The 14,422-nt window shown below is 32.2% G+C and overlaps 1 protein-coding gene across 4 annotated transcripts in view; it reads right to left on the minus strand.

Annotated features, from left to right (window-relative positions):
- Positions 1 to 1,300: 1,300 nt before the first annotated feature.
- Positions 1,301 to 14,422, minus strand: part of SHOC2 (SHOC2 leucine rich repeat scaffold protein) — an 84,559-nt gene continuing 71,437 nt past the window's right edge. For all 4 annotated transcript variants that reach the window (XM_010969790.3, XM_074373642.1, XM_045506620.2 and 1 more), the window contains exons 5-9: positions 10,946 to 11,134; positions 7,390 to 7,512; positions 5,434 to 5,571; positions 4,996 to 5,113; positions 1,301 to 3,399 (exon numbers count right to left, since the gene is read on the minus strand). In XM_010969790.3, the coding sequence (XP_010968092.1) occupies positions 3,191 to 3,399; positions 4,996 to 5,113; positions 5,434 to 5,571; positions 7,390 to 7,512; positions 10,946 to 11,134 (777 nt within the window). In that variant the 3' untranslated portion in view covers positions 1,301 to 3,190. The remainder of the gene's footprint in view (positions 3,400 to 4,995; positions 5,114 to 5,433; positions 5,572 to 7,389; positions 7,513 to 10,945; positions 11,135 to 14,422) is intronic.

Genomic DNA, 14,422 nt, shown 5'->3' on the forward strand with positions numbered 1-14,422 from the left:
CAAGTTATTCATCTTAGTTAAATTTAAAAACGTCAGGAACTTATTCTTTCGCTTATTTTGGATTGTATCATTTGCTTTCATCTGATGTTTAATCACTCAAGAGTAACTGTGTAACCACCTGGTTTTCCAAAGACAGTTTTGATGTATGGCTGTTGGCCCAACATAACAACTGATAGTGCCCCCTTACCATTTCAAAGTGTCCCACTTTACACACTTTAACCATGACCCATTCTTACTGATAACCAAGAACAAATTCTGTAAGCTAAAATTTGGACTCAATATGTACGTAAGGCTTAGCAATAACAGGAATGAAAAGTAAAAGTTGTAACAAAAGTTACCAGAGAAAGACTAGATAAATTGTGATGTATAACAGTTTATCTATTTTAAATGATTCAGTCTTTACAATGAGATGAATTAGAAATATGCAACGTTTATAGAGCTCATTCCAATTGCATCACCCACCTTTTAATAAAAGTACAAATAAATGTTTTATGTGTATTTTCTCCTCTAAGAGCGTCTATCTTCTACTGTTTTCATTTGTATCCATCAAATCCATAAATTATTTAGCATCTCCCCCTTTTCTCTGTATGATAAAATCACTTGGGATTTTAAAAGTATTAAACTACCAGAAAAAGGATTGTTTGACACTGTCTTGTCATTTTGCTACTTTATATATTAACAAAAAGCGAAGTTTAGAGCTATGCTTTTACAATGTAACATTCTATGCCATAATTCTTTTTTTATTTACTGAGGCTTATGGAGAGACCAAACCTAATTTCTCCCAAAGGACAATTATTGGACATGGCAACTAGTGCCACTGCAGTTTTAGGAAAAATATTAGTTCATATGTAGTCATTCAACAATATCCCTTATCGTATTCAAAGTATTTAAATATTAAATATCCCAATTTCACAAGGATATTCCAATTAGAGTCCATTTTAGTTTTGTGTTAGAAGAAGTAATGAAATTCATGAGCCCTTGCAAGGTGACAGTCATACACATGACATATGTTTTATGCATCTTAAAAAAAATTATAATTCCTCAGCTATAGATGGTTTGCCTTTGACATCATGTTCTACATGTAGGATTATGATCACTTTGCATTTCTGTTCAAACTGACATAAATGAAGGTAGGGGAACCAAAATGTTTAAAAAGTAGTATCTATTTTCATTTTTAAGAAACAATAACCATTAAAAAAAAAAGACATTAGATTACGGCCTTTAAAATTCAAGTTCCATCATCTTAATATATAAACACACCTGGATATGAGATTTTTAAAAACCACACATACACACAAGCTCTAGGTAGAGCTGTAATAAACAAATTCCTTTTATAAACAAAATTTTAACTGAAAAGCCACAGTAGATGGAAAAAAAGAAGAAAGGATATTACTTTGTAAAATCCAGTGACATCTACAATAGTTTTACAGCACATTTAAGCATTCTACGGTTTTATATCTTTACCTGCCTTCCACTTCTTAGTTGCTCCTTAAAAAATTGCCAATTACAAATACCAGTTCAACTTCAAACTTACTCCTGATTTTGAGTGCCAGGAAAAGCAAAACAACACTCCAAACTTCTCTCTGAATATTATAGTCTTACTTTAAAAATGGTTTTATTTAAAATACAATGCCCATCTAAATGGAAAAAAAAAAAACAAGCAGCAATACATAATTATACATAATAGTTATTAATTACATGGGAAGTGTTTTTTAGGATGATATCTAGAATGCACTTGCTCTGTGAGTTTCTTCAATAATTAAATCAACTTAGACTGACACTATCAAAAGTAAGAGTACTGTATAAGGGGCACACATTTACAATACTGCTAGCCTTAAAAGCAGTAAAGCAAAATAAAATATATCAAATAGCACATGCACATCTTACAGAACTTCCACTGAACTATCAATGGCTTCTATGCAATGTGCCTCTTTTCCATAACTGTATTAACAACTACCAAAAAAGGAAAGATGAGATTGAAATCAATGGTACTGAACTGAATTGTTTGAAGCCAGTGCCCCATATGTGGGGGAAAAGTGCATTTAGTTCAGCAGCAATATAGCACAGTGTGAAGATATTGTGCTTAGACGCAGATATTCCAGAACTGAAAGATGTACAAGGCAAGTCAAGATATAAAACCATAGTACACTGTTAAATAACCTTGAAACATACATATATTGCAGTGTTCAAAGAAAAACATTCATTTCATTGTACAAGGCTAGGGAGAAATCCTTAAAGTTACCTATCGTAGTTTATGATATAATAAATACATATCTATATAGCATTGTATATACATATATAGAATGTGTGTTTATGTGTATCTTTTTCTTTTTTTTTTTTTTTGCCAAATTATTGTTAGTTTTTGTGGATCTGCAACTTTCAGGAAAGAAAATTCCTTTGCACTACCAGTTTCTGTTCCCCTAAACTTAAGAAAAGATATTTATACTAAAAAAGGTCTCAATACCTTCCCCCAACCCAAAGACTCACTTCAGATATGTTGCTTCACAATTGATCAGAGAAACACAATTAAAGGAATTCTAGAATTTTTGACTGTATCTTTTTACTTTGCCAGTTATTTCAACAAGCAAATATCTTTCAATACTTTAATCAGCTGATGCAAATTCTTTAGGATATAAATTCTAAATTTGACTGATTAAAACAGAGCAAATCAAAACCAAAAAAAAAAAAAATCCAGTGATTTACTCTGACTGTAAACAATATATAAAATTCAAATCTCAAATTTCAAAATAAGTTAAAGAAAAATTCTACCTTTGGGGCCTACAATACTATAAAGATCTGACAATTGGTAAGGGGAAAATATGTATGAAAAGTTGCAACAAAATTGTTTGCCCATTATTTTCGCTAAGAGAAAGTATATCTAACTATACTACCTCTGGCCCTTAAGTTTAATAACTTCATAATTTGTTGGCAAATGTTTTAAGCAAACTGGCGTATCCTATTACACAACATAAAAACATCCATCAAGTTCAGCAAAGAAAACTTATATAAGCCTTTTGTACAGAATTTTAAAAATCTAAATGGCTATGATTCCTCTATTAGCAGAAACACATAATGCAGTCTTTATAAATCTGCCAAATATATCAATATCTACATAAATAGATACAGATATAGATATGAAACATTAATGGCAGTCTATTTTTGAACAGTGTGTGGGACCAGCAGATTTGTATCAGACCATGGCACGATATGGACCCTGCATCTTTAGGAACTGAATGATGAAAGAAGGACCCCCAGCAACAATCTGAGGCGGAAGGTGACTAAGTGGACAGTTCTCAATACTCATGATTGAAAGCTTGCTGCAAAGAGCCAGCTCAAAGGGAAGGCTATGCAGGTTGGGGTTGTCATTCAAATACAGTTCTTCTAGATTCTCCAGTGTACCTGTTTTAAAACAAAAAGCATTATTTTTTAAAAAATTAATTACTATTTAAAAAGTTCAACTGGGCATGATGCTATCCTGGACATTATGTATACTAAATACACATTTCCTCTTATTCTCTTCTCTTAGTTTTAAAACTCTCTACAGCTGTGGATCTCAAACTTCGCTTCATACTCAAATAAACTGGGAAGATTTAAAGAATCCTGATGTCCACCAGAATCTCTTCCTTTATGGCTAGTTTTCAAGCTTGGAATTTTTTTAAAAATATATACTTATCTCCAGAGATTCTGTTTGGAACACTTTGGCATCCACGTGTATTTTTTCAAAATTCCATGGGTAAGTTTATTATATAGTCAGTCCCTAGAATCACCTTCTTGTTGGAGAAAATGTGATGATCCCCTTATTAATTTCTTATGTGAGAGGTTTTTGTTACTTTGCATAAATCTTTCACTGAATTATCACATACTTGGCAGTAAGCCAAAATCAATTTATGTAATTTAAAAATTTTTTCTTAGACTGTCTTAGGATACTCATACTTTCTAGGCAAATGTCTCAAGCAATTGCATGAGGCCAGCTGAATAAATATAAGAGACATAAAAGTGTAAAGCTGCCTTGTATGTTTCCAGTTTTTAAATGTCAAAATTTGTAATATTTGATAGTGGTATATAGAAAACTAGTAAGAACAGCTACCAAGTAATGGATTTGTTTACATTTAAGATTTTATTATTCAGTGCAACCTTGCTATGAGGGGTTACTATTACCCTTATTTTACAGGTAGGAAACTTGACGTTTAGGGAGTTTTTGTACCTTATCCAAAGCCACAGAGCCAAAGCCAGTAGGCAGCAGAGCTAGATTTTGAATTACCTATTTTACTCCAAAACCATTCTTTTTTTTTTTTTTTTTTTTCCCAGTGGAGGTATTTGGGATTGAACCCAGGATCTTGTGCATGCTAAGCATGTGTTCTACCACTGAACTATACCCTGCCCTGCCCCAAAACTATTCTTGACCACTAATCTATAGTGCCTCTGGGACAGCATGGTATAGATGAGAGAACATAATACATGGGATTACTAATTTAAGAACTACTATGTGACCTTAATTGATTAACTCTCTTTGTAAAGCACTGCCAAAAATTCAAGGTGTTCATGTTGATAATATGAAATAACGGATATGAAAACACTTAAAAAAATTCTAAAGTACTCAACTATTAATATTTATCAAATTATTAATATCAATCTTAAAACCACATAATGAAATGTTCTTTTGGCATAAGACTAATTTAATTCAAGCCTGTGTAATTTTTAAATTTGGAAGAAATATAAAATAACTCTTCAAAATTCAGGTTAAAACTATTGAAATATAAGTATGCTAAAACATTCTCAAATACTATATTAACCCTAACACCCCATAAAGAAACCTAATCAAAACCAACCAACCAACCAATCACTACTGGTGCTCTATAAAAAAAAAAAAATTCTGAGCCTGGTATAACCTGATTAAGTTGACAAAAACAGTAGATTTGTCGTATTTATCTAAAATACTACTTGAACACAAAAGCAATTTATTAGTACAGAGTCAAGTGTCCAAAGGGTTCATACCAATTTCCTCAGGAAGATGAGTAAGTAGGTTCTCTCCAAGGCCTAGATGTGTGAGATTGGTAAGGTGACCAATGCCTCTGGGAAGAGTGGTCAACTGGTTGTTTGTCAAGACTAATTTCTAAAAGATTAACAAAATAAAAGACAGTTACATACATATTTCCTACAACTGATGTAAGTTTAAAAAGAATACAACTACTAAACCAAAAAGATAAATTAACAGGGAAATTAGATTGGATAAGAATTATTAAATAGTTTTCTTTCAAAAAATACCATTTGTTAGGAAGATAAAAGCAGATAGATTACATGAACATAAAATTCAGCCCTAATGCTATAATAGGAAAATCTATCTGCTCCAAGAACAGGAGGAAATGTGCAATTTGGAATGCAGTCCCAAAACTTTAATCATCTATCTATAAAATCATCAAGATAGTATTTTACCTGTAAATCTTTAAGATAAGCAATTTCATTTGGTAAGGATTCCAATTTGTTCTCCTCTAGATCCAATTCTCTTAACTTCCTAAGGTTTCCAAGACCATGGGGAAGCTTCTTTAGAAGATTGTTTGATAATATTAGAACCTAAAGAGAAATTACTGATAAACGTTTGGCAGCTCATGAAATAAAATTATACAATACCATTGTGTGACTTAAAATTTACTGAGTGACACTAATTTTCTAAACAGTGAATATTAAGGGTAATGTTTAATTATGTAACATAAAACATTAAACTTATTATTCTTTAAAAAAAATCACCAGTTACTAGAAACAAAACATTTTATTTGATTAAGTCAAAACTAATGAAAGCAAAAGGAAAAATTTAATCTTAACTAAATTACAAAAATATAAAGTTATTAACTACTTACACTAAGGTTCATATAGTAATGGTATTTTGATACTAAATAGTTACAAATATCTAATAGGAAACCAATTATTTGTTCAAAACTCCTTACAAATCACCATTTAAGGGAGATAACAACTGACTTCTAAACTGCCCAATATCAATCCATTACAGTTGTTATTTGTGGTATATTTATTACATTGCAAGGCATCCTGCAATATCTTGAAGAAGGAAAATAAAAAAAGGTCAAAGATAGTAATCCTTAGTCTCAGAGAAGTTACACTGGAAGAGGTTTAGGTAGGGAAACAATACTGGCTAATGGGGATAGTGAAAGGAGAGCTGAATGAAAAGATCTAAATCAGGTTCTGGCTGATTTTTTACGCCCACTTATTTCCCTTAAAGTTATACCACTATATAATGAAATAAAACATATACAGTAAGACCAAGAAAATAATACTAGCAGCTATCACTTACTGAGTTTACTATTATTTGCAGGGCACTAAACTAAATGCAAAATAATCATTATTGCATTATTATTGCAAACTACAATTTTATGAGGAAAATACTATTATCCCCATTTCACAGTGAGGAAACTGAAGCCTGTGCATGTTCAATCCACAAAGAGAAATAAAAGTGGAGTTGTTTGATTTCTGTTTGGTTTCAAAGATCCTGCTTTTAACATTATTACACCATACTATTTTACCTTACCAAATACAATAATAAAAGATTAAAGAAGTTAGATTTTTTTTTAAAACATGGATACAGAGGACATTAAAAAAAATACTTGTTTACTATTAGTAAGCTTTTTCTTCAAAAGAATGAAAATTCTAGGGACTCAGAGGCAGGAGAAATCATTTCTGACTGAGGAGGTGACAAAAAGATGGATCTTTAATTATGAAAAATAATTTAAAAGAAAAACTTAAGGGGATGAGAAGAGAGTTCTAGATATTGAGAACAATAAGACTAAATGTACAGAGCTAGAAATATGCCCACATTTCCAACAAAAAATAACCAATTTAACTAGTAAACAAAGGAGGTGGGTAATTAGGATGGAAAAGTAGGTTAGAATTAAACAAAGGGTTCTGAATGCCAATCTGAAGAACTCATAATTATTTTGGTAGACAACGGTACAGCATTCTTAAACAGAGTTAAGAAAAAAAACAATGTTCTAAAAGGTGCTAAGTTTAAAAAAACTCTTTCTTTCAGAGATACTTTATAGCATTCAAACCTACCAACTTTTAGTGGGCAAAGGTAATTCAAAAGCATTGAGCCCAGATTAAGTCAACACCTCATTCTAATAGGGTTGCATGTTTAAGAGAGCACCAACATTTTTCTTTTTCTTTTTTTAAATTAATTTATCTATTTTAATGGAGGTACTGGGGATTGAACCTAGGACCTTGTGCATGCTAAGCATGCACTTCACCAATGAGCTACACCCTCCCCCAAGAGAGCACTAACATTTCTAATTGTGATCTTTACCCACTTAAAAATTGTTTATTTTAATTGGAAATTTCATGAGTGAGATAACTAAGGAGTTCTAGATGCGCTTTTGTACTCACTTCAAGAGAAACCAGACCAGACACATCCTCAGGGATCTTTGTGAGCTGATTAGTAGCTAAATTCAATTCTACCATACTGGTCCAAGTTCCAAAATCCAGGGGAAGTGATGTCAGCTGATTGTCCTGGCAAAGACAGAAAGAAGCATTCAAGATAGAACCACAAAAACAAAGCTCCACATATACCTCCCTACAGAAAGAGAATTCTTAATTAAGCAGACAAATTCACTTCCTTTTGATGTCTAATTATAGAAAGAAAAAAAAAAACCTCTAAGCCTCCAAAGTTTTTCATGCAGTAATTTTTAGGTTTTTATTTTAAGGTTAAACTTGAAGTCTGTCCCTATGTGATTATCTGTACGGATATGGAAAAATACACTATACAGACCAACACTTGAGATTTCAAAGGTCCCGGTGATATATATGATGTTTTCCCCATTTCACAATAATGTATAGAAATCACTGAATAAAACGTGGATGTTCATGAGCACAAAGGAAGAAGAAACATCGAATTACAGCCCACAAAGAAACCAGACAAGCTCAGTAACTCGAAGTATCCATGATTTTCCTTTAAAAATCCATAAGATGATAAAAAAAAACCTATTTACCATTGAATAATAACAAACAATGAAACAATATGATCTTATGTTTGTTTAAAAATTAGATATAGCTAAACACAGAAAAAACTGTGAAATATATACCAGTGATTCACTAGTTTTTTTTCCTGCTTCTTTACATCCGCTAATAAAACAACTCTTACCTCACTGTTGTGTGTTGGGGGTATTGGTATTGAGAGGGGACCATCAGCACTCCGTCCCATTTGGGTATCAATGATATACGCCAATATGTTAACAGTGATGTTACCTCTCAGTGGTGGGAATTTTTTATTTTATGTCCTTTCTGTTCATCTGTATTTAAATTTTTTTCTGCAATGTACATGAATTACCCAGTCTCATTTTACACAAAATCATCCATACGAAATCCCAAGGAGAAAACATCCATTTGAAAGCCAAGTTTTTCTTTTATTATAATATTTAAACTTATTACCTATGTATTTTAACATTTAAACTTATTATCTACCTCTGCCCAAACTACTGATAGTTAATAGTATAATAAAGCATTTTCATTAAAAAATTTACTATGGGTGTTTATATAAGAAGAAAATGTTAACCATTATTTTGACTTCTTTCAAGAAAAATTTTTGTTAAACATTTGTCACGATTTTGAAGAAAAATTTAGTTGAAAGCTCTATGCAAAGTTTTATTATTTCACTGAAAGCAGCAAGCCTTTCCAAGCTAACATATTACAATAACATCATATCCATAAAAATGTTGAACCAAATGAACACCTAGACTGCTGTCTAAGCCTCGTATTACAAACTGAACATTCAAAACAAATGCCATTACCACTGCTATCATATATACAGACTAGTTAATAATACATTTTATACTTGTTTAAGATTATCTTTAATTCTCACTAGTTTACTTATTATGTAATTCCAAACAACTACTATAAAGGATACATATGCTTATGAACAAGTATAGATAGAATTTAAAAACTGTATAGATAGAATTTAAAAACTGTACATTTAGACTGTAGTTCAAAGGATCACAATTATGTTGAAATGGTTCATCAAAGACAAAAGGATGTAGTACAATATAATATAAAGAACACTATACCTGGAAGCAGGAAATTTAGGTTTCCTGGATTCCTACCTCAGCCATGAATTAGTTATATGGCCAATTTACTTACTACCTCTGGGCTAAAGTTTATTTGCTACAAATTAAACCCCTGGACAAATCATTTTTCATTTCTTTCCTCCTTTTGCAATAAAATTGTTTTTCCTTATTACAAATGTGACACTCATTCTCTGTAGAGAATACAAATAAGCAAAAAGAAACCAAAGATCACCCATCAGGAGAAAATATTTGCAAATCATATATCTGATAAGGGATTAACATCCAAAATATATAAGAACTCATACAACAGCTAAAAAGCCCCAAACAATCCAATTAAAAATGAGTAAAGGATCTGCATAGACATTTTTCCAAAGAAGACTTACAGATGGTCAACAGGTACATGAAAATGTGCTTAACATCACTAATCATCAGGGAAATGCAAGTCAAAACCACAATGAGATATCACCTCATACCTGTCAGAATGGTTACTGTCAAAAAGACAAGAAATAACAAGTGTTGGTGAGAATGTGAAAAAAAAAGGAACCCTTGTGCACTGTTGGTGAGAATGTAAATGGTCAGCCACTATGGAAAACAGTATGGAGGTTCCTTAAAAAAATTAAAAATAGAACTACCATACGATACAGCAATTCCATTCCCAGGTATTTTTCCAAAGAAAATGAAAACACTAACTCAAAAAGAAATACGCACCCTCACGTTCACTACAATATTATTTACAATAGCCAAGATATGGAAACAACCTAAGTGTCCATGAATGAATCAATGGATAAAGATGCAATATGTGTATACAATGGAATACTATCCACTCTCACTTGTGAGGACATGGATGAGGGCATTATGCTAAGTGAAATAAGTCAGACAAAGAAAGATAAATATCATATGATCTCACTTATATGTGTAATCTAAAACAAACAACCAACCACAAAAACCAAGCTCATAGATACAAAGAACATACTGGTTGTTGCCAGAGGCAGGGGGTAGAGAGTGGATGAAATAGATGAAGAGAGTCAAAAGGTATAGACTTCTAGTTATAAAATAAACAAGTCAATGTACAGCAAGGTGACTATAGTTAATAATACTGCATTGCATATTTGCAAGTTGCTGAGAGCAAATCTTAAAAGTTCCCATTACAAGGAAAAAAAATCTCCAACTATGTATGGTGATGGATGTTAACTAGACTTACTGTGGTGATCATTTAACAATATATACAAATATCAAATCATTATATTGTACATCTGCAACTAATATAATGTTGAATGTCAATTATACTTGTTTAAAAAGACAGAAAAAGAAGTGCCTACCCATAAATAATTCTGATATTCAAAGATAAACATTATATTTTGGTAAACACTGGCCATATGTATGCATATAATATCTATAGTTATTTAATATGTAATTGAACACATTAAAAACAGCTTTTAAAAACAATGTATGCAAAGAGAATCTAATACGCTTAACTTCTTCCTATTTAATAGAGTATATTTCAACTGGTATTTAATATTCTTCTAAAGTATTACTTTTAATGGCTTCATAGTGTTCCACTGATATAATACTTTAAAGAAATGAAATCCCTATTAATACCAAGAAGTCAGTACAAATTAAACAGAAGGCTCTATAATAAATATCCCTAAAACTATGCTTTTCTGGACATTCACGATTTTTTTAAGACAAACTGCTAACGGTATGTATGGTTCTAAGATATTTGTTATCTAACACAAATTGTCTCGAATTAGCCTCATTATCAGTTTCAAAACCATCAGCAAGAAGCAAGTATCCATTCTCCACACTGATAAACAAACCATAAATATTAGTAGAAGTAATACTAGTCACAGCAGTTTTTTCCCCCAATACAAATAGAAGCTTACCTTCATATTCAGCTTACTTAATACTTTTGCTCTGGAGAAAATTCCAAATGGGATTTTATTGATTCGATTGTGTTCCATGTTGAGAGAATAAATGGTGGAAAACTGAGATGGACCACCTACTGGATATAACTGGAAGCAATTTCTAGCTAAGGTCAAACTATTCAGTTTCACAAGACTTGATAAAAGACTCTGTAAAAAATGAAATAAACATAAGAATTAGAACTGTAACAGGACTTACTCTGTAGAGTACAGAGCAACAATCCCAAACAGAAATGCTTCAAAGGGCCTCGCAGGTAACAAATCACAGAGACTGGATGGGCCAGTTCTGTGATGCCTCATCTAGAAGGAAAGTCATTACTCAGCTCTAACTAATTGTTGCCTTGCAGGAACATGGAGCCAATGTAGTCAGATTTCCAGATTTTACAAGAAACATGGAATTCATTTACTTATATTAAATCTCCTGATTTTTATTCATTGGCTTCAACTTATTTAAAACACTTTATAAGGTAAAGAAAATATGTCTGTGGGTAAGAGGTTTTTCATGGGTGGCCAGTTTGAGACCTTTATAAAAGCAGAAAAGTTGGTATCAGAAAGTCCTAGGTCTGAGTCTTGGCTCTGCCACTTGCTGTGTGACCAGTCTTATCCAGGCCTTAAGTATCTACCTCTCTAAATTATTATTAAGATTGACATAATGCAGAGTAAGTTGTCACTCAGTGATTTAATGGTTCCTTTTAGGAATATTAAATTCAGAAGATAATAATACTTTCTGATATTGTATAATACACTGCTTTTCTATACAGTAAAGTTTCTGAGGGAATACACATCTATCAAACAAGTATTTACTTAGCATATACCCATTCCTTCTTACTTCGGTCTCCCACCATATAACCACAGTGCTAGGTGTTTAGGTATTATAAAAGAATCCTTGCCATTAAGAAGACTAAATTCCATTTAGAGAAATAGAGCACACATACAGGAAAAAGAAAATAATACAAAACTGTATATAATTGAAAACAAATTCTATAGCATAGCTTCTTGCTATACAAAGTCTGGTTCAAGGAAGCGTCAGCATTCCCTGGAAGCTTGTTAGAAATGTGGGCTCTGATGCCCCTCTCCTACAGAATCATCCTATGAATCTTAACAAGGTTCCCAGGTGATCTGTATGCTCATTAATGTTTGAGAAACACTGGTACAGGCTATAAAATAGTTTTGAATCCTGGTCCCATCTTTTAGCAGCTTGTTACTCTGAGCAATTATTTCTCTGAACCTTAGTTTTATTCACTGTAAAATAATGATGCCTTATTCTATAGGATGTAGTGAAGACTTTTTAAAGAAATAAAATACATAAATAGCTTTATAATACCTAGCATTATAATAAGTACTCAAATTTTAAGTTCCTTCTTTATTTAAATTCAAGGAAAAGAAGAAATACTGGAATAACTGGGAAAGCAGGAAGGAGTCTGAGAGGGAGCCAGATCCTAAAGGATGAAAAAAATGTTAAATACTCAGAGAAGTAGAAGAAAACATTTTGGATTGATGTAAAAGCCCAAGCAGGGAGAAAACAAACATTGTGAGGTGTGTGTTTTAAGTAATGTTCAAATTTCAGCTGTCTACCATGAGGAAATTGAATACTTAGTACCTGAGGTGTCAGCTGATCTGCAAGGCCTGCTGAAGAAATAAGATAGCTGCATAACTGAAGGTGTAATTGCACAGTGAACTGAAACTTGTTCTTTATGATCAATGTTAAGAAACTATTCAACATTTGTTAATTGCTATAAACAGAAACAAGAAAAAACACAGAAAGAGAAACCTTTACATGACACTCAAATTGGGAGAACTGTCTACATACTGCTTTACTGAAAATAAAGTTCTACTGAGTCTCATGGCAAAAATATTATTTCTATTATTCTTACAGTTGACTTGCTTTATTAAACTGATATTCTATGAAAACATGTTAACATCTGACGATATTTGAAAAGGGGCAACAAGAATGTGCAGCTCTCCAACCTTTCCTTCTTAAGTCATATTATGAAGCTTTGAGATAGCTTATCATTGCTTTAGAGTCAGACACATCTGGGTTCCCATCTCAGATCTTCTACTTACCACTGTTGTGATCTTTGGTGAATTAATTAGATAATCAATATATCTCTCAGGATATTCCCAGAAAAAATATTTAAGGTGACAAATTTAGCCAAAAACATGACTTCTCTTAAGTCTTATTTCCCAAGTTGATGAGAATACCCCCAATAACTAGTAGGATTATAGCGAAGACTTAAATGGAATAATACATGTAGAGCTCCGAGCCTTATGCCTTGAGCATATGTGCTTAAATTTATTACATTTCTTTTCCTTTTATGTTTATGTCTACATTAATACCAGCCTATTTTTGGATAGTCTTCAAATGGAAAAGTATATACTCATTTTGCCAGCTCTGATTTCAGCAATATAATGAGTCCCAGGTGGAAACCACTTTCTTGATTTTTCTTGCCTAGCCCAGCTTGAATGTCTACTAAGTGCTATCTAATGGATTTTGTTGTTTTTCTTACTGTGATTACATGCAGATAATTACACATTTGCATTCGGAATATGCTACTTCCAAAGTACAGACTACTTTTAAATAAAACTTAATGTTTTCCCATATTTGAACAAGGCCAATCAAGGATCTCCCCCATAGCTTCCCTATCTGAAAACGGGCCTATTTAAACACACACACACACAAACATACACACACTCTCTTCTTCCACAGCCAGATTGAAGAGAGCTGTCTTCTTTATAATTCTCTTTATCAAAAATAAATTCTGACTTAATTCAGTCATAAAATATTATATATGAAATACTTAGCACAATGTCTGTATCCTAATAGGTACCTCATAATTATTAGTTTCCCTTCAATGACAGTATGACTGGATATATAAATATTAAAATTTCTCACTTGGTGAAATTTGATATACACCCAGTCTTTATATTCAGACACACTGACATTGTAAAAGCAGTCAGTTTTACTTAAGCTCATAAATCACACCCTAAAAGAATCTCAACAAGGTCTAATTAATGTGCTAATTATTTGCCTTATTATGGTTCTGATACTGTTAGAAAAGAGGATGACATTAAACAGTAGAACCTCACCCATTTTGATCATTCTAAATTGCCACTCTCATAGAAAGACAAAAATCCAGACAGCCTAGCTGTCAGGGCTATAACTACACTCTGTGAATTCTATTCCTTATCCCACTTAGACTACTACTAACAATGGTACTCTTTTGCCACAGGTGAGATGCTATCATAGTAGCTTTGGTGAATTGGTCTAACCTAGAAACTATAATTCTGAGAAACTTATTTTTATACTCTGATCAAGCTGTTTTCTGAAAACCCAAGCACCCAGATTAATAGGAATCAAATTAATAGGTGCTACTTTATTTCTGTATCTCTAGAAAACAAATCAATTGAATAAATGTATTTGATAAACTAACTGCTACA

The sequence above is a fragment of the Camelus bactrianus genome, chromosome 11 (assembly GCF_048773025.1).
Source record: "Camelus bactrianus isolate YW-2024 breed Bactrian camel chromosome 11, ASM4877302v1, whole genome shotgun sequence".
Classification (NCBI taxonomy): domain Eukaryota; kingdom Metazoa; phylum Chordata; class Mammalia; order Artiodactyla; family Camelidae; genus Camelus; species Camelus bactrianus.